This window comes from Nanorana parkeri, unplaced genomic scaffold (assembly GCF_000935625.1).
Source record: "Nanorana parkeri isolate BGI_ZX_2015 unplaced genomic scaffold, ASM93562v1 scaffold716, whole genome shotgun sequence".
NCBI lineage: Eukaryota > Metazoa > Chordata > Amphibia > Anura > Dicroglossidae > Nanorana > Nanorana parkeri.
In genome coordinates this window covers 96,446-116,310 of record NW_017306984.1, presented here as the reverse complement: position 1 = coordinate 116,310, position 19,865 = coordinate 96,446, and the positions used below count along the sequence as shown (strand labels likewise).

Below are 19,865 nucleotides of genomic sequence, written 5' to 3'. Positions count from 1 at the left end.
GACAACTGCCGAACGAGCCGTTGTGCGGTGTTGCGATGATCGCAAGTACGATGTGCCTGTCCAAGATGGGCAGATCATACGTTTTTTGAAAATTACTTTACAACCCTCGCAAGACAAAAGTCTTGCGAAGGTTGTAAAGTGTATGGCCACCTTAGGACTACCTGGATAAACTCAGCTGAGTGCTAGATAACACCTCAGCTGGATGACACCATTAAAGTAGACATAAACACAATCAAAAAATCCCATACAAGTTTTAATATACTAATATGACATTTCAATAGTTGTTTTCATTCTTTTAAAATCTGCAATATTCATTAACATAATACACATACAGCATATGTATATTATATACGAAGTGACCTTTTTAGCAGAAAACCCTAATCTTAATATTGCAGATTTTTGTTAAATTCCCTATAAGAAGTTATAAACTCCACAATAAAAGAAGGAATAACCCACAGTAGATTTACAATATCGTATATCAATACTTGTGACTAGCAATGATCATTATACAATTAGGCTGCCCTGTGGTTAGTAATAGTTTAAAAGAGAACTATGGGGTGTTTTTTTCCCATAGTTCTCCTCAGGGTCACCGGAGGACATATACTAGCGTCTTCCCGTAACCCAAAGGTCAGTATATCGCAAACTACAGCTTGCAGTATACTGAGACTTCCGCAGCCGGGACGGATCCCGACAATACTGTCGAGATCCACCCAGCTGCGCGAATGACAGCTGGCTCTGCCTATCTAGAGGCAGAGCCAGCTGTGCCCGCCCTCTCCCCGTCCGTTTCTCCAGTCAGCTCTGGAGGATCGGAGTGGGGAGGGGGGGAATCCCTGCAGGGAGCCGTGACTGACTGTCACCGCTCTCTGCAGGGAGATGATCGAGAAGTAAGCGAGCGACGGTATGTGTTCGCTCACTTCCCGATCTATTAAGTCGATGTGTGATAGTTTTATTGTCACACGTCGGCTCGTACTATGAGGATGTGTGATTTTCCCTCACCTCATAGTTCACCTTTAAGTATCACTGAAGCGCCAAGCTCAGTTTAAACACGTGCTGTAGTTTCTCAAGTTAGGTGCATCTCTTTAGGTACTTAAGATTCCACTAACAACCCAAATAGGTACTACTTACCTAAAAGAAGGGCTCTGCCCAACACTGAACTTTAAACATTTATTAAAACATTTTTAAAGTCCTGGATAGAGTGGAAGGGTTAGAAACTCTGCCGATTTTATATTGCTGTCTGTGTCCCGACTTGGTAGATTTCTGTTTACCGACTGGCTATTTATTGAGTGTCAGACAAAACAAGAAGTAAAGGGAACCAAACAGCAATAAAAAATACATATTTGTTATCATAGGCTTAGAACCTCTTTATTGCTGTGTGTTCCCACGATGGAGATTTTCCCTCACTTCCTGTCCAGGTGACAGGCATCACCTGAACTGGAGATGCAGAAGAACAGGAAGAATAATCTCCTATAGTCCTATAGAAAGACAGAGACAGCATTTAAAACCCGACAAGATAAATCTCTTCAACAGGGACAGATTCACCACTTAAATCTGACAGATGTTTAAACCCTTCTCCACAGTATCCAGAAACTCACAAACATGAGATCAGACACAAGTCCCTTACCTCGAGGCATCCAGGAAAGGCTTGTAAGCTACGACCACCCACTCGTCTTTTGCAGAATAGCGTGGTTCTCGTGCAGTTACAGTGACTGTATCCAGATCAACCAAATAGAGACACTTGCCAATATCAACCTACAAGAAATGTAATGGAGAAAAAAATTAAAATCACTTGTTAATATTGACGATTCTATGTCCATACTGTTTTTAAGAGTTATGGCACGCACAAAAACAAATGCTTGGGTAAACGTTGGCAAGTTTAAAGTGCATGTCCAGCTGAAAGTTTTCATTTCTAGTTCTGGATAGAATGAGAAAGGATTGGAACCTCTGTTTTCACAAGGATCTGGAACTACATTAGAGAGGCTTCCTTGTTGTGACAATAGTTTTACCAGACAAGAAGCGAGGGCCAATCTCAAACAGCAACACAGACAGAGATAAAAATGCTGTTTTTAGTAGAGCAGTGGAAGCTTCAAACCAGTTTTTAATTGTGTCTCTATTGCAAAATAGGGACAGTAACTTAGGGGAAATGTCTCTAAGGCTGGATTCACACCTGGGCGTACAGAATATGCACGTTTGCCGCGCGTTTTGGAGGTAAAAGAAACACGCGACAAACGCGTGTTTACGAGGGCAATCCGGCTGTATCCTAATGGATATGCGCGGAAAATACGCCCCCAAAGAAGCTCCTGTACTTCTTTGGGCTTAGGGCGTTTTTCAGCGCGTTCCTACACGCTGAAATACGCCGAGGAGGGAACCATGCCCATAGGCAATTATTGGTTTTCACATGCTGAGCGTTTTACAGCGCGTAGGAACGAGCTGTAAAACGCCCAGGTGTGAACCAGGCCTAACTGAGCTCTGGCTGGTAGTAAAAACCTGAGGGGTTCTAACCTACTCTCTCTCTCTGAAGCAACCTATCCCACTCCATAGGTAGACCACCTGCCACCAACAAGGTCCAGTGCTACCTCACCCAATAACAGTCCTTAGATGTGTTCACAAATGTCAGATGGAGACCTGCCCTCTGCTGCAGCCTCTCACCTTGTGACCTACTATAAAGTTATAATGTTAATATCTAATCCCTGGTGAAAAGAGACTGAGAAAAATTCTTCATCCTGCCTGCAGCATACTAATGACATAATTTCAGCCCAGGCTCAAGCACTACTTTTGTAATGATTAAAGGCCAGGGTTATTTTTTTAAGGATCCCATTGCTGAATATTGTGACATGTCAGGCATTTATTCATGCAGACTTGTAAAGTTGCTAAAAAGCCACCATAATGCTCAGAAAAAATACTTTCTGAAACAGATCACACACACAATGAAAATAATGTAATCAACCAGCATTACCTGTGTAATAGAATCTAAGCTGGAAGCATAAAAAATGAACCCCAGGTTCCAACATTATTTATAATGTTAAACAGCACTTAAAAATGATTATTACAAGCACCATAAACCTGCTAGAAGAAGATGCAGTGACAAATTACCCACTAGGTGAACCATGACAGATCTCTGCTTGCTCTTGTTTTCCTGACAAATTTACACAGGAGGGCAAAAGAAGAAGGGAGAAATATCAAAGCTTATTTTCTCTTTATCATTCTCCTTTCAGTTAAGAGTCTGGACGTCAGCTCCTGCTTGATAACATATTATTTGTTGATGTTGGCATGCAGTACAAAGATTTATGAAAAAGACTAGTCCGTCATCTGCAAGAAACTGGTAATAGACTGTTGCCATGTTACAAGAGACTTCTGCCAAGTTACATTAGACTAATAGAGACTGCTGCCACACCACAATATGCAGAGCCAGCTTCAACAACTTAACATGAACACAATGCAAGCTATCTTATTATCTATGCAAACAAAATAAGTGAAAAATAACCTTGATCCCAGGCTGACATGACCTATGGTCCACCTCATCTAATTTGCTTCTGCTCATTGTTAGTAGCAAGGACAAAGCACTTTCAAGTCAGCAGTGACAGGAAAGGGTTACAATGACACTTGAGCCATATTTGCCATGGTAAATACTGTTATACAGATTCAAGCAATCTGTATATTCATGTTTTAGGCAAGATTTAAATTTCTGCGTTACGGCAATGTGTGTCTTACCGCAGCTTTGTGACGTGTCACAATGCAGCGGGTGCTCATTCATTTTGAATGGCAATGGGCTTGTGTTTAAGCATACCACAACACAAAAATGTATATCATCTGTGCATTGTGGTGTGCTGCAGTTGCAGGTCAGTTGCTCCTTGGGCATCCTCACATATATACACAGTCTATCCGAGACAGTGGTCTAAGAATAAGCCAGCTTGGATGGTCTGGTACGTAGAACTACACACAAATGAGCACTTAACACTTGCAGTGCTGGGGTAGCCCCACTGGAAGGATTAATCATTTTTTTTCTGGAGTTCTTCAAAGCTAGAAAAAGTCAGTTAAAGCCTGCATTGTGGTGTGTTGACAGCCCATTTAAAATGAATGGCCTGTCTTACCAAAACCCAAGCTAACATGTGTGCAGTAATGCAGATAGCCCCAGTACATGCATTAAAAACCTTCACTGGAAAAAAAATATATAAATTGTCAAGGTATCATAAATTCTTCTTTAAAATCCGGTTAAAAGAAAACTATAGCCCAACCTTTTTTGGCCATAGTTCTCTTCGGGATCACAGGAGGACATATACTATGTACTATGTCCTCCTGTGATGCAAAACTAGCGGCAGAGCCAGCTGTGCACTGAAGAGGTCTACAGATAAGGACAAAATTGTTGGTACACTTACAGCTCATTAAAAGAATGGTTTCTTTCTCCTGCAACGTAAGGAAATACAAAGCAGTTGTCTTATGTATAGCTCCATGCCTTTGGAAGGTCATATAGTAAAGTAAGTGTGAGAAGAGAGAAATTATTGCTTATTCTACAAAGATATTCTAAAATGGTCTGGACAGATTCGCTGTACCTCCAGAAAATATATAAATTGGATCATCGTAATATTTCATTATTATTATAATATAGCACATCTGAATAGTGTGCCAGTCTCGGTACATTATTCTGTATTTTATATACATTATGATTGATTATGCATATGCTATGAACCCTCTTAAGTCAGCTCTCTAATTGCTGTTTTGCAAGGATTCACATGGCATTAACCAAGGCTTAACCCCTAACCGAGGTCACACTCCGGTTCAGCAAAAACAGCAAGCAACAGAGCACACAACACAGATGTGTCTGTTTGTGTAGATCTGAACAAGACTGATCAAAGGTGCTCTATACCACATACCACAGATCAGGCTGTGTGAACCACTGCCAGAGGAAATATCTGTGCTACAACGGTTGAAACTATAACCTAAACAAAATATTTTGGGATAGGAGGAAAACTGGGGTACATAAAATAATTGGCTTGCTGGTAGTTGCATGAAAAAGGTAAACACCATGGGAGAGCAGTCCATGGAGATATAGATAAGATTCTGTTTTATACCTCCATCTGGGTCCAGAAATATACCTTCTTAAAAAGGACAAGGCCTCATTATTTTGAAATCCCAAGAGGAGCCAACAACAAAAGACAGTAATACTGTTCTAATGTAACAGCTGTAAGATATTTTACAAGACATCCCCAAGTAAGAACCGATACACAAGCTTCTAACAGTAATATTTAAATTAAACAGTACGTTTTAAAATAATGATTGGGGGTCAATTTTATTATTTTGTAAAACTTGTTGTTCAGAGGGAAGGGGGGTAAGTCACTGCTCTGACTCATTAACCTGTGTGTACATTTCAGCTTGAGCTACTGTGTTCTGCACAGCAGTTTTGTTTACAACAAAGGAGATAATGGAAAATATTTGAGAAAAAGAGCCTAAAGCATATTTTTTGTACTAAACTATAGGATGCACCCCTCTATTGAACATTGCATTAACCCTTCCGCTGCCACCATCGTAAAGGCTTACGGCGAAACACAACTGCTTCCGCCTGGCCAGTTCAGTAAACCTTATGTCGGTGGCTTTTACTGTTTTGCTCTAAGCTCATGGTCGCCGCTCCAGGCAGGGATTTATCTTTCCTCGGATCCCCGCTGCTCTCCCCCGCCTGTATGGGTTGAGGCAGTGGGGATCCGAGAAGAAATGGCTGGCGGGGGGCGGAGGGAGCACTGCATGTCAGGAGATCAGAGCCACCGGCTGTCAAATCCAGGATTGCCGGCAGCTCTGTCATCATGCGTGGCTGAGTGGATTGGATGGATAATTACCGATCCTCTGTGTGCAAGACACAAACTGAAGTGATCACGTAGTACTAGGTGTCTCCAGTTATAACTGAACAGGAAGTGCTTTACATCTACATATAGGCTTCTACCCATTCATAACTGGATGATAGTAAATGTTTTACTATTGCCAGTTATTAATGGAAAGCCTCTGTAGTACAGAGTCTGTACTGAGTGCTTTGCATTTATGGAGTGCTGAGGCTGCAGAAAAAGAGATTAAAAAAGGGGAGGCATATACCTATTGCTTGCTAGCAATAGATATGTGCCAAAAAAGAAAGACTTTGACTACTTTAAGGTCACTAACCTGCTAGTCCTCGGAACTTCTCTACTAGCCAACCCCCCCATTTAACTTAACTAAATGCCTTCATCTTTCATTAGCTTACAGATGAGGTGACCCCACTGCAAGCCTGATTTCAGATTTTGTTACAACTCAGTATAAAACGCACATCACAGGTAATCACAATATATGAACTGAAAAATGTATTTAACATCTTCTGAAGGAATTCATACGAGATCTAAAGGATGCATTCCTATATTCTTTTGGAAATGTATAAAATGCATATAAAACAATTCCAAGCAGAGCTCAGCCTAAGGAGCAGATTTATGTGTTTTTATGTGCTTCTTCAAACATGTTTTGCAGAATGCATTCAACTACAAGCTTTCCGCTGAGCGTATTTTAAACTTGCTTTATTCTATTATGTAGAGTGCCACAGGATCCGGTGCTGCATCTCTGTACCAAATGTTGAAAAAGCCAAACAGTGTTGTGCAAATGGGACGCTTCTCCAGGGCACAACAAAACACATTGGGATTGACGTCACAGAGGCCACTTCCAGCCAGGGATATTATCTTCTCCACAAATATGTCTCTTGCAGAGCCGAGAAGAAATAAATCACATGCTCAGAATTACTCAGCTGTACTGAGGTAAGACAAGCACAAAAGGAGAAGCTGCATGCTGTGTAGAAGCAATTACATTCAATTTAGGGGCCAAGTTGCCATCCTACTTTGCGGATGCTAAAGCTTTCTGGCTTCGGCTGGCTCTCATTATTAGCTTTGGCAACTTGGAACAACCTGATCAAGTGAAAAACAAAATAATCATTTGCATTACAAAATATTCCAAGCCTCTTGGTTACATATTTACTGGTAAGAAAAAATACTGAGCAACGTATTAGACTCAGTACATACAATATACTGAAGGTGTGCTAAGACAAATCATACAAATGTTTATGTCACTTAATTATAGAGGAATGAGAATCAATATCTGGTTAGTTTAACATACAACAGATATAGGAAATCTACATACATTGTATCCAAGTATGCATGGAAATGCATTGATAACAATATTATACCCTCCTCCCTTGTGCTGCCACTTGCATTCTTATGCCTATTAAAATGTAAAACAATGAGCTACACCCTAGGACAAACCCAAAAACAAACCCTAGAGCTAAACCCAAGAAAAGAATGTAATATATCACATCATACCTGTCCTTAGATGTTGTGGCAGCATTTGATTCTTTTTTCCTTAAATTTCACCTGGTTGTCTTTTCCTGTCCTAGCGTGACAACGCTCACTCAACTATAACTATGAAGGAGCAGCATTGCCACTCCAAGACAGAGAGAGTTTTAGGACAACAGAACACCTCCCTATCTCTTCAGCTCCATAACATGGGGGGACATACTGTGGTTCACAGAAGAATAGTCTGTAGTGATAATAATTACGGTCTGCGATAACACTGCAGAGTACACAGGACAGCAGTGGATTTCCAGCAGGATACTCTTTGCATTTATCAAACAGATTTAACAAAACAAGTTCAATGGTATATTAACAAGACCAAAAGGGAATAAATGAAAAGTCCAATGTTAGTCTATGGGCAGCCGAATTTATACTGAAGGGTGTCAATTTATGTCCAGTTACCCCAGCCAAGGCCAGGTTCGGAAATACAAATGGATCAGAGTTCAGTTTCGCAGGACCTGATCGTCCCAGATAAACGGTAATCTGATGTAAACAGACACATGTATCTGTTTACATCCGACTCCCTATACACCAACATGGGTCCGATGATTTCATTTTTTTTCTCCATCGCAAGATGCAGGGAAACACAGGACAGACACGGATCATCTCCTGATCGGACTTTGTGAAAGGGGCCTTAGGGTTTACATACACTTTAATGGATGGGTACATTTTTAGGGAATAACTGCCTCTATAGGTAATTTTGACTGTAGTTGAAATGGCAACAAAACATAAAACCAATTCTACACTTTGAAAAACTACATTACATTTTGTTAAAAAAAACTTTTACAATGTCCTCATTGACTGCCATGTACACGATAAGGGTTTTGGATTTTAGCTCCTCCAGCAGGCCGCTTACTCTTCTGCATGTAAAAGCCCAGCAGGCCTGAACCATGTCTGAATGTTAGCTCAAGAGATGAAATAGGATTTAATTTGCTCTTCACCAGCATATAAGAAAATGCAGACTACAGAGAGGATCTATAGACAGACAGAGAAACCCTCAAAACCACTCAGGCCTGGTGAGCATGTAAAACAGGGGTCTCAAAGTACCGGCCCGCAGACTGCAGTCAGCTGTCAAGTCAGGTACACCGCTCAAGCAATTTTGGTGAACTGGTAACATCAACATATTCCTGGGATCTCCTCCACTGAGACCCAGACCTGACAGAGGTATTAATACACAAGCAGCCCTTTTAAAACAGTAAAAAAAAATTGGGCTGGAATTTCACTTTATAAAGTCACTGCTTCAGTGTAAACTCCTATTCTTCCCTTCTGTTACATTAAAACCCAGACACTGGTCTACCAGGATAAAGGAAAGAGTACAGCCTTTAAGACTCATCTTGGCAATGCAACAAAGAGTTAATAATATATGCAGAATTTCCAACCTGCTGAAGAAATGTGTTCAGTAGCATTCCCGCAGCATATCTCCAGCCAAAATGCGTACATTATTATTACTCCCCTCACTCCTTCCCCGTTGATCCAATCTATACCATTCCTCTAATAGCCTTTGACAATAGAGCTGACGAGCTTTTCAGACTTGCAGCCCGTGCTGATTTCTCCTGAATGTGCTGCTGATGGCAACGTGTGGAGATACGTTCTCCACTCACAAGACATGCCCTGAATAGGATGGTAACAAGTAACACTTCTGCCTGCGTTCTACCCACCCTTTGGGAAACTGGGCTGTTGGAAGATGGGACACAAGCAATGCTATTACCCTGACAATGGGAGAGAGAGCTAAGGAAAGACAAAGCCTGGTTTATAAACTGTGACTGCTGGCCAAAAATTCAGATTGGTACTTCATTCTTCCTTTGTCCCCAGTAGCGAGCTTATTTAAGTCTCATTAGCCATACTTCTTGTTACAACATACCACAATTAACTAAGTCAGTGGTTGGCAAGGGGAAATGGTGGGGATGTAAAATCTATATATATTAACTCAGTATTAACCTTTTATGTGCTCTGAAGCACTTTCCGTTTCAAAATTTCAGATCAGACAACATGTGCTTGTAACTGAAAAGATTTGCAGAATCCAATAACTGAGAAACATCCTTCCTGTGGCTCAAAAGGTTGGCCCGTGCAAAATAGATCTCTCAGGATCAGATAGAGGATTTAAAGTATATGTATAGACAATACAAATAAACACCTGTAAGTGAAGTGCATGGAGAGTTCAACACCACTTTGCACTAAAATGTTGAAAATTAAAACCAATTTATATTTGTTCCTGGAGGGATGTGATTGCTAAAACTAAAGTTCTCATTGCAGGGCTGCAGGAGATGTGAAACTGTGGCATGGCTATGTCCCCCAGCTGACCTATAGGGAGGTACTGTGGGGAGGGGGATTGGGGGTGACAACGCTGGTGGGAATTGAGAAGCATTTTTTTAGTGCTGTCAGGAACAGCAATACTGGCAGGATCAACAGGTAAAATCTGGAGAGGGAAGGGTAATAGACAACTGTGAATGCTAAAAAAAAAATTCCACACTGAGGAATGTACTATGGATACTGAAAGCATTGACTTAGTCCGGATATATGCTTTATTCTACCACCAGCTATATATACAGTAGATCCCTCAGGACTGTGTTAGAGAGATTCTGCACCTGGCTTGAAAGCTCTACCCACTTTAAACAGATATTATTAGGGGAGGATCCCCAACTTCCTCCAAGATGTTTCGTTAAATTAGAATTTCAGCTGAAATGCATATAATGACCTGTTTTACCTGCAAAAATTACTTGTAGTTCTGTTCAGTCAGTCTTTTGACTCGCATACATGTGACATTCTGTTTTGCCAGGATAATTACTTTGCTGTTCCCAAGGACAATTTTAAAGATTCCAGGTCTTTGGATAGAGATGATGATGCCGATTCATTGCCAAGTAAACAGACATAGAAAGTTGCAAACCTGACATCGCAAAGAGTGGAGTCACCTGCCTGAGTGCAGTACGGCAGTAGAATGTGAACAGAATTGCACATCTTTTGCAGATAAAACATTTCATATATAGGTTTTATAAAAGAAACATATAAGTTGTTATTACTGACTAGAAAATGCCTTGTCTCTGGCTTCAATACTTTCTTTAAGACTATCTTTCCCGTTTCGTTTTTGTGTGATGCTTTTTCCAATTAAATCAATTATGTATACAATGTATGCAAGTAAAGACGCAAGTAAACTCATCAATGTATGTTGATAGCTATGCAGCATCCACACATCTTCCAATCAGAGAAAAGAGTGAGAAATCTGCATTTCTATGGTCATCTCTGCAAGATGGAAGAATCGAATTGTACACTTCTGGACTGCTACCATTTCTGGGCTCAATTGTTACATGTCATATACTTTTTAATTTTTTTATTTTTAGCAACATAACAATAATGCAGAATCACTGAGCAACACAAAATAATACAGACCAAGAACAAGGTTATACCCCCCAAAAAAAGTTAGACGCACTCAAACTTTATTAGTTAATAAAGACCTTTAACATTTTACCGCCATCCCAGGAATACATAGTAGGTAAGGTTGAATAAAGACACAGGTCCATCCATTTCAACGTGTGTGGCTGTGTGTACGTGTACTTGGCTTTAGTAGTTCCCATATCCTTGTATATTTAGTGAACTAAGAAACTCATCTAAAGGTTTCTTGAATTTATCCATGCTATCAGTGGATACTACTGACTCTGGTAGGGAATTCCACATTTTTGCTGCGCTCACATTAAAAAAAACCTCTTGCGCAGTCTAAGATTAACCTCCTGCCGTCCGCCCGTTAAGAAAAAACGGACGGACGGTGGACTCGCATCAGCGGGTTGCCGTCTCCAGACGGCATTCTTCTGCTGCTTGCGCGCGCGCATGGGCAGGAAAGACGCGCTCGTTTTTACAGCCGTTAACGGCTGTTTCACATACAACCGATCAGCGGCTCTATAGCCGCCGATCGGTTGTATGGCGTGATTTTTTTCGCCCCCCTCCTCCTGACCCCTCACCTTCAATCCCGGGATCCGCTACCCCATCTGTGACCCGAGACCGGCTCATGGATGGGAAGGGGGTTTAACACCGCGGATGTCAACTGGTTAATATAGTAAAAAATTAAAACCGCAGTGGTGATTAAATACCACCAAAAGAAAGCTCTATGTGTCCCCAAAAAATTGTATAAAATTCATTTCAGTACAGCGTTGCATGACGGCATAAATGTCAGTCAAAGTACCGCAGCGCTGAATACTGAAAAATGGCCTGGATGGGAAGGGGGTTTAACACCGCGGACTTCAAGTGGTTAAACCGCCTCTCTTGCAGTTCTTGGTGTAAACATCTTATTCCAGTCCCCATTAATGATCTTGAAAATTGCAAATTAGGTTCCCCTTAAGTGCTTCTTTTCTAAGGAGAACAAGTTTAATTTCTGGAGGCGATCTTTGCAACTCAGGCCTTCCATCCCCTTTATTAATTTTGTAGCCCTTCTCTGATCTCGCTCTCAAGTTCGAGGACGTCTTTCCTGAGGGTTGGTGACCAAAACTGAACCCCATACTCAATGTGAGGCCGAACCGGTGAATTATATAGTGGTAAGATTATGTTTATATTCCTTGCTAGAGAAATAAAGATATTTCCCAACATATACCCCTGTTCAACTTGCAGCTGTTAAAGGTGGGATTTCACTTCACGTTGGGTAAATTCCACTCACTTAATGTCATGTTTCTGGAACAATGAAAACCTGAGAGATTTCAACCTTTCCACACTATCTCAAACTAAAAAAAAATGTTTAGAGTCCCCCTTTAAATACTGCAGCATGCAGCTTATATAAAACAGGCAAAGAGGAGTTATATGACTAGGAATAAAGGAAGATTCTGGGTAAAGGTTTACAATTTGTTGAAGAGACAAAGATTGCCATTTGTTGTAGCTGTATAAAGTAAACACACAAGATATACATAACAATGCTAGATACACATAGCCGCTGACAATCCTAAACCCCCACTGATCATTAGGCTTGCAAATCAGATAGTTAGCTTGATTCATCAACAATTAAAGCAGAGTTCCAGGTAAAATTGTGTATTATCCTTACAGTGGGGCTACCCCTGCACTGGTAGGGGTTAACTGCTCGATTTTTGCCTAGGGTAAAATAAAAGAAAAAGGTTATACTCACCCGATCCTCCGAGTTGGCCAGCTCTTAGGCCTTGTTCACACCAAATGCCGAGCAGATCCGCTCAGGTTTCTGCACACGCAGTGCAGTGGGTTGTGCCACGTTTTTGATGCGTTCCGGGCCGTTTTTGGTAAAAAAAAAAAAGAAAAATGCTGATCCAGAGCAGGTAAAATAGGGCCTGCTGCTGTTTTTTCACCTGCTCTGGACCTGCTCCACGCTTGGTGTGAACAAGGCCTCAGAGACTGGTCCCTGGAGCTTCTCTCCCCCTCCGCTGCAGTGGTCTTAGGATCCTCGAGTCATCACATCCAAGAAAGTGTATAAGACATGAGGACACCGAAGGACATACCATCACTACAGTGGAGGAGGAGACAGGCAGGAGGGAGCACTGTCTTAGATGGTCAGCTCAGAGGTTCGGTTGAGTATAACTTTGTTATTTTTGACTCTAGTCACAAACAAGCAGTTAACCCTTGCACTGCGGGGGTAGCCCCACTACAAGGGTCAATAACATGTTTAACTGGAGTTGTGCTTTAAGTAAAGTGTTGAACTGACCCCTGGCAGCCAATGGGACAACCCTGCCATGTGAATTGACAGTTGATTAAAGTCTAAATTACACTTGCTGTGTGGTATACCAGACAATACTGATTTAGTACAAGTTTATAAATGAGGACAGCTGTTGGACTTCCAAAAGATGGGTTATATGCTGGAGAACATTCAGGATCTTACTAAACTTTCATTTGGGTGTAGAGCAGGAGTAAAGTCAGAACCTTCCCGGTAGATAACACAGATTTTCTTAGTGACGCACCTCCAAGCAATTAATTGGAAATAATTACTTTGCATGCATCGTGATGTTGGTGAGCTGCTTTGGGACCACCCACCAAGTAGCAGACATAGTCACCAAAAAGTCACTGGGTTCCTCATTCAACTATTGCCAAATATAATGTATTCACTGTGTACAGCCTGACTTATCTCATGGTCCATAATATGCAACTGGTGTAGACGGCAAACACCCCTTTCACTTTTAGAAGAAATTATGCCAGGAGTCTGCCATGTCTCAGTGTCGATTAGGCAGGGATTGAATGAGCTTGCTACCCAACACCACATGGAGGACCCTTGTGAAGCCGCACTGTTGGAACATATGTCCACTATCGCAACCACCCTTCCAATGTGGCAGCCTCATCAACCTACCTATCTCTCCCCTAAGTTTAACTTCAGCTACCTTAACCCCAAAAGTCTCAGTCTTTCTGCTGCATTTAAAAAAATGGAAAACAAACACAAAAAACACAAGGAGAGTGTGGTGCTTTTGCATGGTACCTAGATGATGGGCAAGCTGGGAACTATGGTCAAGGATCTTATCATTTGACTGACCAAAAGTTGGTGGATGATTCAAGCCACTGGTATCTATGCCAATTTCTGACCGCTAAATAAGCAATGTGAAATTTCAATACTTGCAATTATCAACAAGAACACCTTATTTTTAGCCTGACGATACTAAACCTCCTTAGGTGGACATTAGATTTGTTAGTATTTGCCAGGGCACATAGCTGCTTTTTTCACAATCTTATAAAGTCTTTTTTGCTTTTGCGATCATATAAAAACTATGAATCCTTTATGCACTCCTATTGCTGATCAGCAACAGTAACATGCATAGACACCCCATCATTACAGCATCTGTGAGACTTACAACACTCTGAGCAGCCAGCCTTGCCAACTCATTATTTTGCCATGGGTGTATAAAGCTACACCACACCTGTTGGACACCGGTCATGTCAGAAAATAAGTGGTTTTCGAAAAGTGAGATGCGAGACCATAGAAAGTCAATCCGCATTGCTCTGAGCGCTGGAAACCTACACACAGTGCTGGTAAAGCTGCTGTGTCAGCAGGGGTTCAAAGTTGGGCACCCTTATAGGTCCGGTCATGCTGACTGGTGAAATTTTTGACTGACTGGTGAGACACTATCAAATTTTTCAAGCTCTGCTTATAGGTCAGTGGTGGCGGAGCAAGTGCAGAGGTCTTTCTGAAAATGAAACCAAAGCACTATCGAGTTTTCTATGTGCAAGTCAAGTGTGCAACACATTGAAATCACAGGTGCACAAAGCAAATGTTTGCAATATATTAGAACTGGCGTTATATAAGTAAACTTAAAATATAATATGAAAGTCACCAACAGCTCATTAAGCCCCAAATATGCATAAATCTGTATATGTGGAAATATTTTAAAATGAATGCTACTTTTTCGCGTTTATAAAAATAACCAGTGTGTCAGTGCAGACGGTGCTCACGGTGGGATGACGTCAATGTTTGCTACTTGCTGCGTGCAGTCAGAAATAGAAATGGCTTCTGACTCAGGTCTGCAAATAGACATGTAGAATGTTGGGTCTTATTCTGATTGAAGACTGACAGATTATCAGGAAATCATGCTCAGCATGTGAACAACGCAGCAGCACTTAAGCTAAAAAAAAGTTACCAACCTCACAACAAATTAACCTGGAGATATTTTGGAAGACGAAGCTGAAGATTTTACCAAAGTATGTAATTTTTTTATATTATGCCCGGGACATTTAGACATTATTTATAAGGCCAAATCTCTGCATGATGTTGTACAAATTTAAAGCATGCAGCCTGGTAGGGGGTTAGTGAAAAGCCACATACACATGAATAATATTTTACCAAGGAGTCCATGATAGGCACACAGTAGGAAATGGGCAGACAAAGTGTGATGCATGCTGAATATATAAGTCCACAGGCAAACTGATGATTCTAAGGATTGGTTTTCCAAAATGTAAACAGTAGATTGAAAATTACACGGTCAGGCATTCGTATTTTGGTAGGAATTATTATCCCCCCAACTGAGTCTAACAAACCAGCCTTGGATTGATGGAAAGCAAAACAGACCTTGGCCTAAGCATGGGGAGACTTTAGTTAAAGGCAGATTTCAGCTTAATTTCACATATTTTTTTATTGAAATTTTACTGGAAATCTGTCATGAGAGAGATATGGAGGCTACAATTGTTGGCGTCACTGAAAGTGCCAGCTGCTTAGCTGTCTCCCTGGTTTTAGTGCATTCTGAGGCAATGACCCGGAACAAGAATTTAAATCAGTACTGCAGTCACAGTGCCAACATGACATACAGACAAAAAGCATTTTTTGGAGAGATTAGTAATGGCAGCCTTCATATTTGTCTCATAACATTTCCTTTAGGGAGAAACAGTTTAAAATGACAGCTCTGGCTTAAACAAAAACTGCTAGAGCTGTTTAGATTTTTTAGATTTAGATTAATCTATAAATAAATTTAGAGCAATTTATGAAAGTGCAATATCTGCTTTAACCCCTACCTGACCACAGGTCATTGAAACCTAGATACCTAGACCAATGTTTAGCAGCTTCTGTATGGACTTGTTAACTTAAAAGAGAACTATGGGATAAGTGTTTTTCCCCATAGTTCTCTTTAGGGTCATGGGAGGGCATATACTAACCCCCTCCCGTGACCCAAAGCTCAGTATATAGCAGGCTATTGTCTGCGATACACTGAGAGCGCTGCAGCCGGGATGGATCCTGACAATACTGTCGTAATCGACACAGCTACGTGAGTGACAGCTGGCTCGGAGAGAGGAGGGGGAATCCCTGCGGGCAGCGGTGACTCACCATCACCGCTCACTGCAGGGAGACGATCGGGAAGTGAGCAGATCGGCGGCATGTTTCTGCTCACTTCACAAACAATAGAGCTGACCTGTAACAGCTTCTTTGTCACAGGTCGGCTTGAACTATGAGTGTGAGTAAGTATGAGTAATCACTCACCTCATAGTTCTCCTTTAATTAATCTATGACTAAAATAAATCTGAATCTTATTAACACCTTCAATCAGCTGGAGATCACAGTCAGAGAAAGGCACAAAGCCATCTGCAGGCTGAAGAGGTTTATTTGTAAAGAAACATCTTCAACCTGCACGTGATCACCATGACGGCTGACCATGCTTATTGGTTACCAATTGTTTTATGACACTTGCAGTTGTCTGGGAACTAGAAGCATGCACAGGGATGAACACTTAGTTCTTCGCTGAAATATTATTTAAATAACATTAATATACAGATTGTAAAGTAAAAATCATTGGGACTTAATGTGATCCATGCTGTATCTGCTCGCCCACCACCACTGGCAATATGTTGTGCCAATGAGAGTGACTATACAGTACTCTGGTTTGCTCTGATGTGTGTATGACTCTTTGGTTGTTTGTTTTTTTTAAAAGCAAATCTCTTTCAAAGTGTTTTTCTTTTTATCCCACTTACATTGTGTTAACAGTTTAGAAGCAGATAACATTTAACAGTTAACATTTTATCATGTGGAATACACTTGTACAGGATCTGGTGTGCAGAACTAAGCAGCCACAAGCTCTGTAGTCACAGAGGATGTCCCATTAAATGTAGCACAGGGGAGCAACTATTTGAAATGCTGCATGTTTTTAACTGCATACAATTCAACTACCTTTACTTGGAACTTTTGCTAAAAAAATTAACCAATGCAAAAATGAACACTGAACTCACGTATCTCGATGTCTCTTCCAGATTTTGATCGTTCATGCCTTTGGGTACTATTCTTGTTGCTCGTGGTCCCTTTGCATACGGTTTAGGCAGCTGCCCTCTGAATTCTGATTCAATAAACTGGAGTTGCCAACTGCAGAAAATAAACATGCAATAGAGAAATTGCTATGAGATACATATATTGGTCTTGTGTAGCATATGCAGACTAAAACTTCTCCATAATGAAGATTTTATCCTCCAAGTGAATTTAATGTCATAGTTTATCAATAGACATTGAACATCATAGGTGCAGTCAACACAAGCCACATGTCTGAAGATATTGCCATCTAAACAGAAAACTAGAGAACCACACTTAAATAGCCATGAGAGGGTGATGAAACAAGGGGACACGGTTGCTAATGTTATAGAAGAGGAAAAACACAATCTGAGGGTTGTCCTTATCTGGAAGTCATGTTTCAGTTCACATGCAAGGCTAAAAAAATGATCTTTTGCTAGCAGAATACCTGTTAATGCTCTAACACTTACTTTTCTGGAAGGAGGAAGTTGCTGGGGAACCGGTACCATTCCTTTCCAATGCACACATTCACATTTTTGCCCTCTGGAACAGTGTGGATAGCTGGGTCCTTAGCAATGCGATGGAACTCTGGGTATAGATCCAATGGGGCATGGTAACCTGAATATAAATACAGACTGTAAGCACCAAACATATGAATAAGTCCCCAGCTCCATCAAGTAGAGTTTATTCCATGAATTGCAGCTGGAGCATGGATGTTTTGGATATCCAACAAGCTTATATAAAAGTGTAATTATCAAGTGTCTATTGGTCATAAAGTGAATGTGACTGCCCTAAGCAAAACACAAAAGATATGTGTACAAACAAGACTTTAAAAAAGCTATGCAACATTCTACTTAAAATAATATAATGAATAAAATATTAATATTTTTTAAAGATACACTTGATAAAGATTCTTGGGGTTACTGTAACTTAGGATGCCTTATATAATGTCATTATGTAGAGGAAAAGATCTTGCTACACACCACTGATTAACTACTTTTATAAAACAGTTTGCTTCGTGAACTAAAATGGCCTCAAATGGCTGATTACACAAAACTAAAGACTGCAGCAAATGTTAAAGCAATTGCTATGTGGAACTCTAAAACAAGAAGTAAAGTCCTTCAGTGAACTGCTGATTTAGTCAATAAAAAACTGTTAACAGTGTTCAAGTCATAAAGTTCACTCGATTTACCACTCCAGAAACTCTACTAAATGCACAGATCAAACACATATACGAGAATGGTTTTCCTGACAAAAGAATTGTTTTTGCAGCCGATCTTGTGACATGGCCCAGAGTACACATTGAGGGGAGAGCTACCCGGAAAAGTAAAATGGATGGTCATGAGAGAGCTACCAAACAATGCAGAGTGGATGGAGGTGAGCTACCAGAGATACAAAAACACAAAAATTCCCCAGCCTCAACCTGCCAGCCAGCCTGCAACCAAACAAGTAGCCCTGTCAACAGTATGCGTTAAAATCAGGAGGCTTTAGTTGCACAAACTTTTGGCCAAAAATATGTAGAAGCCATACTGCCGCGCCAAGGCACCTCTGCAAAGTGTGGTCCTAACCTTCCCAATGTGCTCCCAGCTATAAAGGCTGGTTATAGATTCATGCATGTACCACTTTTTTCTAGTTTGAGCTACCAGAGACCCTTGCGTGCATACCGAGAAATACCTGCCAGTGAACAATGGATGGATGATGGAGAAAGATACCAGAGAAAGCTGAAAGCATGTTGGGGGAGAGTTACCAGAGAAAATAGTGTGCAGGTTGGGAAAAGTGCTACCAGAAAATGTAGTGTGGATGATGGAGAATTACCAGAGAATGTAGTCTGAATGGTGAGTAAAGCTGCCAGAGAATGAAGTATGCATCCTCTAGAATGTAGTAAGAAAGTATGCATGTTGGGGGAAGAGTTGCCAGAGAATGTAGTGTAGACAGTGGGGGGAGAAATACCATGAAACTTAGTATGCGGGGGCGTGGCCAGGATGTGAGGCTGAACGGACGTCCATTGCAGCAGCTCCGATCATCCGTCTAGCCATCCTGCTTCCCAGCTGACCTAATCGTGTTTTTACACTTACCTTCTCCTGGCGGGTGTTCCGGTGACGACTGGTGTTCCGTCCATGCGAACCCGACGGCGATCGGCCCGGCCCCGAGCGAGCGGTGTGACTTCAGGCCCTGCTCCTGTCACGCGTGCCGGCGCCATCTTGGCTGCACGCTCTCCCTCTCTCACTACCACTAGCACGCAGACCGCTCAGTGGGGAGACATGGAGCCGGAGGTGAGAGCACATAACGCTGCCAGCCTGCATCCTTCTCAGGGCAAAGACCCTCCAGATGCCACGGACGCCATCCTGGCGGCGATTGAGGCCAGTAAAACGACCCTAATAGCCAGGATGGATACGCTGGCCACAGAATGCGGCCTAATCCGTCAAGATATGGATAAAATTAGGGGTCGAATAACAACAGTGGAGGCACGAGTGGGAACATTGGAGGATACTTCAGGGGCACACGATCAGGCCCTCAGGAGCTTACAGCGCTCAGTGGAGCAGTTAACAGCACGCTCAGAGGATGCTGAGAATCGCTTACGCCGCAATAATGTGCGGGTAGTGGGGCTCCCGGAGGGGGTGGAAGGCCCGGATACTAACGCCTTTGCTGAGGCGTTCTTTAAGGAACTCTTGGATCTCCAATCGGTCTCTGCGGCCTACATAGTGGAGCGCGCCCACCGGGTGCCCGCGAGTCGCAGACCTCCTGGTTCGCCTCCTCGGCCATTTTTGGTCCGCTTCCTCAATTTTAGAGATCGGGATCTGATCCTCGCCACTGCCAGAAGAAGGGAGTCGGAG

The 19,865-nt window shown here is 41.7% G+C and overlaps 1 protein-coding gene across 1 annotated transcript in view; it reads right to left on the bottom strand.

The window, feature by feature from the left end:
* Positions 1–19,865, bottom strand: part of ALG9 (ALG9, alpha-1,2-mannosyltransferase) — an 86,009-nt gene that overhangs the window by 18,252 nt on the left and 47,892 nt on the right. The window contains exons 12-14 of the mRNA XM_018564028.1: positions 17,502–17,649; positions 16,980–17,109; positions 1,622–1,749 (exon numbers count right to left, since the gene is read on the bottom strand). Of these exons, the coding sequence (XP_018419530.1) occupies positions 1,622–1,749; positions 16,980–17,109; positions 17,502–17,649 (406 nt within the window). The remainder of the gene's footprint in view (positions 1–1,621; positions 1,750–16,979; positions 17,110–17,501; positions 17,650–19,865) is intronic.